This window comes from Orbicella franksi, chromosome 8, assembly GCF_964199315.1.
Source record: "Orbicella franksi chromosome 8, jaOrbFran1.1, whole genome shotgun sequence".
NCBI classification, from domain to species: domain Eukaryota; kingdom Metazoa; phylum Cnidaria; class Anthozoa; order Scleractinia; family Merulinidae; genus Orbicella; species Orbicella franksi.
This window is the reverse complement of record NC_138152.1, coordinates 3,379,712-3,388,372: the sequence shown is the minus strand read 5'-3', so window position 1 is coordinate 3,388,372 and position 8,661 is coordinate 3,379,712. Positions and strand designations below refer to the sequence as shown.

At 37.3% G+C, this 8,661-nt stretch overlaps 1 protein-coding gene across 4 annotated transcripts; it reads left to right on the top strand.

Moving 5' to 3' along the window:
- LOC145496024 (cytochrome P450 4V2-like) lies at nucleotides 1–5,445 on the top strand. 4 transcript variants are annotated; one of them, XM_081475638.1, is made up of 10 exons: nucleotides 1–157; nucleotides 344–413; nucleotides 574–643; nucleotides 1,219–1,345; nucleotides 2,413–2,619; nucleotides 3,540–3,642; nucleotides 3,962–4,029; nucleotides 4,331–4,397; nucleotides 4,538–4,717; nucleotides 5,051–5,445. In XM_081475638.1, exons 1-10 carry the CDS (start codon nucleotides 140–142, stop codon nucleotides 5,209–5,211), a joined length of 1,071 nt encoding a protein of 356 aa, XP_081331764.1. In that variant the 5' UTR covers nucleotides 1–139; the 3' UTR covers nucleotides 5,212–5,445. The 4 variants fall into 4 exon arrangements, with proteins under 4 accessions (XP_081331764.1, XP_081331760.1, XP_081331761.1 ...); XM_081475634.1 differs by having other exon boundaries at nucleotides 71–413; XM_081475635.1 differs by lacking the exon at nucleotides 344–413 and having other exon boundaries at nucleotides 79–157.
- Nucleotides 5,446–8,661: the final 3,216 nt, after the last annotated feature.

The window sequence follows — 8,661 nt, the reverse complement described above, 5'->3', positions numbered from 1 at the left end:
GGTGATCAATAAAAATAAATTTTGTTTGAATTTCATTGATGGCTCAAAATGGAAAACGCGACGCCGGTTAATAACACCAACCTTCCACTTTCAAATTCTGAATAACTTTATTCCGGTATTCGAGGAACAAGCGTCAATTATGGTCACTCTTTTGGAGGTTAGCACCAATTGATAAGTTTAACTTGTCCCTTTCGTATTCTTTATTCCCTCGCATTTATTTCTCGTTGCAAAACAGTTTTGCAGTATGCGGTATTTTCAATTGTGCGGGCTTTTTCCCTTGTTTTTGTTTTTGTTTTGTTTTAGTTTCTGTATGTTTGTTTGTTTGTTTATTTTTATTTGTCAGAGCCGAGCTGACGGTGGTCCTTTCGACATAATTCCATATATTGTACGCTGTGCTTTGGACATAATATGCAGTAAGTTACCTTCTCTTAACAATCGGTCAGAGATGCGAATACCTACCTTACGCCGCTGAACCTTCATTTATGAAAGTTTAAATCATCATTTTAACGAAAATCTACAGTTGTGTTGCCTTCATTTTACTTTCATTTTCTGAACTTTTTTTTTTTGTTTCAGTTACGTTTATGGACTCCTCACCCAATACACCGCAGTATGCAGAATCCCCATATTTTAATGCAGTCTTTAGGTATGAGAAACATACACAGTATGTTTATGAACGTGTATGGCTGCTGACGTCTTAAGTTCGTTTTGTAAAATTTCCCATTGGATTACGAGAGAGGCGCTTTCTCAAGGTTAGTACGATGGAGTCTGGATCGAGAGGTCCATGTCCGAACCCAGTAGCAGATCTAGGGGAGGGGCCCGTTCCCCGTGATTTTTTGTTTTTTGTTTTTTGTTTTTTGTTTTGTTTTGTTTTGTTTTGTTTTGTTTTGTTTTTTTTGGGGGGGGGGATTAAAAAAGAAGAAAGCACAGAAGGAAGAAAAGCAGACAGGGCAAGCAAAACACCCCCTCCCCCCCCCCCCACCCCGTTTAGCTGAAGGTCTGGATCCGCCACTGAAGCCTCAGGCAAAGTTATTGTTCTGCGTTGTGTTGTGTTTTGAATGGGACACTTCACTCCGTCCCACAGGGAAAACTCTAGAACAAGGTCCCTTGTGCTGGACCATGCTTCTAGTCATTTCATGGTGTACGCAAAGTAGAAATTAGCGCCGAGTTAATAGTGTGTTCTTCGATCATAATTGTTCCTTCTTTGATTTCCTTTCCCAGAATGAGTGAGTTAGTCCAGCAAAGGCAAACTTGTCCATGGCTCTGGTCAGATGCTATTTATAAATGGACACGATCAGGAAGTGAACACGCGACATGTCTGAAGATTCTCCATGAGTTTACAGATAAGGTAAATAATAATAATAATAATAATAATAATAATAATAATAAAAATGCATAACGCGGAAACGGAAACATTTTGAAGGCGCTGAGATTATAGCAAAAAGCCACGCGTTTTGGGAATGCTTTCCTTTAATTGGCCATTAAAGAAACACGCGGGATCGAATTCAATTCGAGGCAACGCGAGGTGGAGGTTACTGGCTCACTGAGCTGGTGTGAGATTCCGGTTTGCATAGCAATGAACGTTTGTCGATATTTGGAGTGGTTTGGATCAGGACCAGTGATCCAAGATCACTTGGATGATGGGGTGTCAAAGTAACCGATGGATCCATGATGGAAAAGGAGTCTTCGGTCCGTTTAGATCACTGATCCTTATCTGGATCATCACAAAAGAAAGAACTCATTGCTCTTCTCCCCAAATGAAATGCTAGTCTACGTATGTTATCTCGAAAGTTACCAAAGATCATCAGCAAGATTCTATTTTAGATCATATTTCAAGAAGATAAAATGCCTTAATGTGAGTATACTGCTTTGCCAGAGAACGCATTATGAAGGGCTCGAGACCTGGTCGGCTTCCACTAGAAAAGAAGAGAAAAAAAAGAAAAAAAAAAATTGATATGATGATATGGGATTAGAAGAGTCGTGGATGAGTCGGGATCCTGGATCTGAGACCATACACGGCCGTCTTGCGCCGCCAAGCACAGCACTCGGCCTAGCTAGAGTGACCACACATATCATGTCATGTCCAAAGAGGGTTATTTTTTAAATGGCCAACGAGAATATTTTGCTTCTCCCTGCGAGGGATTTTACTTAAACTCGATGTGCAGGGTGACACCATGAGCCAAAGACCCCTTATCCAGTCTTAAGCTTTCTCAGTGTCAACTTACTTAGTGCCAATGTTTCATTCCTATAAAATGATTACATTTGTAGATGATCATTCTAACTTTTTCGGACAGCATTTATGGAAATTGCTATCTTTGTTTTTACTCTTGCTGTTGTTGGTGGTGGTGGTACCGGTGGTGGTGGTGGTGGTGGAGGTGGTTAAACAAACTGAAATTTCAAATGAATCATATCAAGGTGATTGATGAGCGTATTGACGAAAGAGAAGTCAAGAAAAGAAATCAGAACAAACAGAGAAAATCGGAGAAGACCAAAGAACAAGAAAAAGATGTATTCACAAGAAAAAAGCGCCTAACATTTCTTGACCTGTTGCTAGAAGCCTATGACAAGGGAAAAATTTCACGAGTGGGAGTTAGAGAGGAAGTAGATACATTCATGTTTGAGGTGAGATCATTAATCTCCTATCTGAGGAAGCGACCACACCACGCCGGAGAAATTTGAAAACGCAGCTTTATTTGCCTGCCGTCCACACTAATCCTTTACGAAAACGGAGCTTTTCGGCAACGCTTTTCAAACCGGAGGAATTTGAAAACGCCGGCTTTTCGGAAAACATTTTGAAAACGGAGCTTTCGAAAATGATGGCGTCACTATAATCATGTGATTTCCCTGACTGCGTTTTCCTCAAACACAGATCTAACTTGATCGGTGATTGTTGCCTTCAGTGTAATGTGGACGAAACACATTTAATGCGTTTTTATAGTGAAACGTCCGTTTTCAAATTCCTCCCGCATAGCGTGGACAGGGCCTAAAATGCCACTGTCCTACCTGACACCAAAAAGGCAATTTATCAAACCAACTTTTTGCAAACATTCAAATTATGGTGTAGTGGACAAACTAAATGCACAAAGAAAAGCAGATTAAAAAAAAAAAAAGAAAAAAGAAAAAAGAAAGAGTTTTTTTTTTTTTGTTCTTATGCTCTTCGTCTGTGTTTACAAATATAATATTACGGGTGACAAATTACTTCCTAATTTTGGAGCGAAATTTCAGCGTTAATTGATAATTTCACGCGTGAAATTACAAAATTTCCATTGCAACGTTTAGCGCGAAATTTCTCGATGCAACAAACAAGTCAGAAACCACGATTGTAAGGGTAATTTGTCGCCTATAATATTAAAAGGTATTCAAATGGTATACTCGTGAAATTAAGAACTAATTTCACTTGCGTTTTATCAAAATTCTAATTATTAGAATTTTGACAAAACGCAAGTGAAATTAGTTCTTAATTTCCCTCGTCACCATTTGATTGCCCATACTTTCAAACTATCGAGTTATTTGTTTATTTTATTTTACTTTTCTTTTTCAAGGGCCACGACACCACTGCTGCTGGCATCACGTGGGCTCTGTACCTTCTTGGCCGGCATCCCAAGATGCAACAACGAGTTAATGAAGAAGTAGACACCTTTTTCGGTTAGATTAGTTTTCATCAGTAATATTGTGAAATAGGAATCTTTACCTCACCTTAACTGACAAATGTCCTGTGCTTTTGTGCGTATGTACCGATTTCTAGCATTTTGAGCTTTCAAAAAATGGAAATGTGGTGAAATATATTTGTTCTCATACGGGCGACATTGAAATATGGTGGATTTTGATTATATTAGGAGTTAAAAGCACTGTAATTTAATGTAATGCAATGCAATGTAAAGTAATTATTATACGCTCTTTGTGGTGGTGCATGTTCGTTTGTTTGGTTAATGTTTTTTTCAAAAACTTGATTTGCTTTATTTAGAACAAAGATCAGAGAAATTGACAGTGGAGGACATGAAAGAATTACGTTATCTGGAGTGTGTTATTAAGGTAGGCCATCGCCTTCAACCCCACGACCATATCGCTGCAATTTTGCTCCGGCAGTTCAGTTTTCGAACCACGCAAGGCCCTCCAGAAACTTGCGAGGGCAGTGATTACCTAAATGATTTAGGAAAACCTTCTGAACGAAGGAACGAACAAAATCTACAACTCAAACTAAGAAATAGCGTATTAGATAATTTACAGGCTTTCTACCCAAAATCATTCCAAGTTGATGCGGCAGTTCCAATTTGATAGGTACAACCCAGGTTGAACATTTGGTGTATTGTTCTCTTGTTGTACCTTTTTTCAGGAATCGCAAAGACTCTTCCCATCTGTTCCATTCTTTTCTCGATCAACTACCGAGGACTGCTATCTTGGTAATTTTACAAAGTTCCTATGATCGTGTATTTTCCGTATTTTGATTAACCTTGGAGGCTTCCTTATAATTAGTTGAGATTTTGATTTTTGGTCATACTGTAGTTGTAGTTTTTGATTTCTTATGTTTTGCTGGTTCTAGATGGTTATTTTGTTCCAAAAGGCACTGCAGTTGGCGTCTCAACCATCGGACTTCACAGAAACCCAGAAGTGTGGTCAGCACCGCTTGATTTCAACCCTGATCGTTTTCTACCAGAGAACAGTCAAGGACGCCATCCATTCGCGTTTGTTCCTTTCTCGGCAGGACCAAGGAACTGCATAGGTAGTTAGCATTTGTCTGTTGTTGTTATTGTTGTTGTTGTGGTTGTTGTGGTTTGTTGTTGTTTTTGTCATTCTTTCTTATTATCGTGTTTCAGATATCGGTAACTGTGTTCTTTGTGACAAATCAAATGGTTAAGTAAACATAATTTCTAAAACTAAAGAGGGGCGATGCTGATTTCCCCTCTTTCGTTTTCGGCTCGCTGTTCACTTTTAGATGAATCGCTGCTCTATGAAAACCTAATATAGGATGGACCACTGCCTGACGCTGCATGCATATGTATATGGCAGCTTTCTGATGATTACTTGTTTAGTTTTTTTTTTTTCCTTTTCCTAGGCCAGCGTTTTGCCATTCTTGAGGAGAAGATCATTCTAGCTTATATCTTGCGTTTTTTCCACGTTTCGTCGAAGCAGTCTTTTGATGAGGTGAAGACGTGCGCGGAATTGATAACTAGGCCTAAAGATGGCATCTTCGTGTCCCTTTGCAGAAGAAAGTAGAAACAAAAACAAATGTGGAAATGTACTGGAGTAAAATTATTTGTTATTAATGCAAAAACAAACGGCGTGCTTGAATAAATTTAAGGGTTTTTTTTTTCTAGTTACTCCCCCCCTATTTTTCTTCTTTTTTTAATTGAGAAAGAAAAAAATATCTTATATCAAGGCGAAGGTGTAATAAGTAAAGAGCAGCAACCAAACCAATTTATTTACAAGAAACTACAACGGACTAGGTAAGATCTTCAAAAACATTTCAATATGACGACTAGCGATAAGATCTTGACGCCATGTCGCTATTATCAAATGCAAATATAACGCGTTTCTTCGTACTAACTTTGAATATCTTCGTTGTTATGTGCACTTGTATTATACTTTTGGCACTGGTGCCACACTTTTTTAGTGGCGTTACACTGTTTTCACTGGTGTTACACTTGTGCTGTACTGTTCTTAGCCAATCATGATTGCGAGTTTTTTTTGTTTTTTTTTTTTAATTAAGTGTATTAACATAGGGAAGAAGTTGAAATTATTCCAATAGCTAATCTAATTGAAACCCCTAGTAGTTAGATTTAAGCAAACTTCTGACAACGCAATAATTGTAAGGCAGGTTCAAATGTTCTTAAGCACCTACTCATAGAGCTTTGAATATAAATGAGCTTCAGGTTTTAAGGGTGTGAAAAGTATTATCCTTGGCATTTCTCTCATTTATTTAGCTTACGTAAATCAAAGTGAGTTGTCGAAGTGCTATTGGCTACAACTCGTCTATGACGTTGTCCTTTTGGTAAGCGAATGTGTGAAGATGTCATTAAACACCATTTTCCTTGATGATGTTTGTATCCACTTGACTTAAAGGAGCTCAGTCAGGGTTTGCACATTTTTAAGAGTTTAGCCTCATTTTTTTCAAATTCGTCGTTTGCAATCCGTGTGAATCTTCGCCATCCTTGACCATCCTTGCTCCTTTATGGTTCATTATTATCTCTATGACGTTTTTTTATCTTAGTAAACTGTTATTTTCAGGTTTCCTTCCATTTAAAGGAGATTTTGTACGTGGCCAAAAAAGAAAAAAACGACAAAACACCGTGACTGAGCCCCTTCAAGAAAAGATTCCGCAAAGTATTAGGGCCGTTTCCGCTTAGCCATTGAACTGAGTCTCCCCAAAGCTCCAGTTAAATTTGCATTTGATAGTGGCGACGCAGAGTCGTCCGAACCTGATAACTTCATTGCTTATCATGTCAAAAGAGAGAGAGAGAGAGAGAGAGAGAGAGAGAGAGAGAGAGAGAGAGAGAGAGAGAGAGAGAGAGAGAGAGAGAGAGAGAATATAAGCAGTTTCTACTCTGTAGGCAGACATTAGTATCCATATCATTTACATTAGTTTTTGTTATATTACACTTGATGTGAAGTTTATATGAAATAATTCATATATGAACTGCGGTTGTAGATGACAGTGAAGAATGATCATCGCAGTTAATTTTCCAATTTAAGCAATTGGAAAGAAGAAGCCTGAAAATATATGAATTATTTCATATAAACTTCACATCATTTCACTTCTCACGGGAAGATATGAACTCAATTTATTGATCTCGCTCCCAATGTGTGGCTTCATAGCTCAGTTGGTAGAGCATCGCACCGGTATCGCGGAGGTCACGGGTTCGAATCCCGTTGAAGCCCTGATTTTTTTCAGGCTTCTTCTTTCCAATTGCTTAAATTGGAAAATTAACTGCGATGATCATTCTTTACTGTTATATTACACTTATTTATACTCTTTCTAAGTTAAGTTGGCTTAACATCTTCTACTCTATACTCCTCAGTAATTGTACTGTGGTAGTTAGTGGCCAACTCGAAATCTTTTGCTCCTTTGGCCTGCACGACATACTTTTCTCTTATTTAATGAAATTTTGCTTCTTTTTTTTTTTGTTTTTGTTTTTTTGGATTTTGGGTTTTTGTGTGAAATTTATGTAACTTAAATAAGTATAAATAAATTAAATTAAATTAATCTTTCTTTTAAAGAAATAATAATAATAATAATAATAATAATAAAACAAGAAGAAACAAAAGACAAGACTAGACGACGCCAAAGTACTGAATCTTCTGAATAAAACACCTAACGGTTATTTGTAGCCAGCTGAGACCTGCATTGTTTTTATGAGCAATGCTTTTCTTTGCTTATAATTCCTGGTTGAAAGGCTCCTCAATACATTCCCACGCCTTTTGACAATGTTTTGTCTTTAAAAGTTATTGATCAATTCTTCATCTAAAAACGAATTTTCTCCGATAGAAAATAACCTATTTCCTATACACAATATATATTAATTCGGCAGCTAATAAAGTTAACACTGTATTTGCGTCAGCTGCAAAGTAGATTAGGAGATTAGACATATTTCTATTTTTATACTTGAACACGGCTTCATGGAACATTTATTTAATATTTTCTTACGGTTAAACAAAACGTTTCTCTTGCGCAGGAATCAAGACGGGTTTAATTTAATCAATCTTTCAGCGTATTTGCTATTTATAGTTACAGGACTTGCGATAGTCATTAAAATTCAGTAAACAATCTCGGTTCCACGCAAACTACAGAGGAGCAGAGCTAAATTGCAGTAGGCCTTATCGAGATCAGTCATTTGGTTTCGTTGGAGAGATTGATAGTAGTTTGGTTGGTATGTAACTGAAGAAAAATCGAATGTGTAGGTAAGTGAAGCTCGGTGTATTTGACTCAAAAAACAGTACAGTGCGTACAACACTTTAAGTATAATGGTGAAACGTACTTTTACACGTCTCTGGTACACATCAGCCAGTTCCCAATATCGTTAAATGTCTTAATTATTAACTGACACAACCATTACATATACAAAAGTTAAATTCTGTTCAAGTGCTATGAAAAGAAAGAAAGATAACTAAACGAGACCAAATGTACTTATTCTTTTTTTTTCTTTCGTTAACTGTCGATATCCGTTATTTTTGAAAAGCGAAGAGCAAATTTTAGTGGAAACAACTGTCTCGTTTTATCTTGGAGCGACGCTATGGTTGCATTTTTAATGATTTTTAGCAGTTTCAGTTGCTATAATGACGACTCTGAACTAAGGTCCTTTAAAAGGAATGGTCGATGTTAGCTAGTGACATTGGCTATTCAAAAAAAAAAATAATAAAATAAATGAATAAGTAGAAAATAAAAAAAATTGAATTTCTCCCAGCAGGAGTCGAGCCTCCACTGACCTACATTACACTCTTGCAAGGCTGATCATGTTGCAAGGTTAAAACACGAGAAATGTGCTGCATACAGCGCAAGAATCAGTTTGGGATCGTTGTTCAAAAGAGGTTGTTAGATTGCTTCAAAGCTAACCAGTAGAGTTTGTTATGTTATAACATGAGGTGTCGATACCGTCTCAATTTTAGTCGTCCACTAATAAGATAGAGAGATCTACACAATGCATGGGTGTAAGTATCATTGTCCGTATG

Bases quoted from the DNA above. Each gene is read 5' to 3' on its own strand.
- LOC145496024 (XM_081475634.1), top strand. From the start codon at position 245: ATGCGGTATTTTCAATTGTGCGGGCTTTTTCCCTTGTTTTTGTTTTTG. The intron at 4,030-4,330 runs GTAGGCCATCGC...ACCTTTTTTCAG, and splicing joins ATCTGGAGTGTGTTATTAAG to GAATCGCAAAGACTCTTCCC. The intron at 4,718-5,050 runs GTAGTTAGCATT...TCCTTTTCCTAG, and splicing joins AGGACCAAGGAACTGCATAG to GCCAGCGTTTTGCCATTCTT.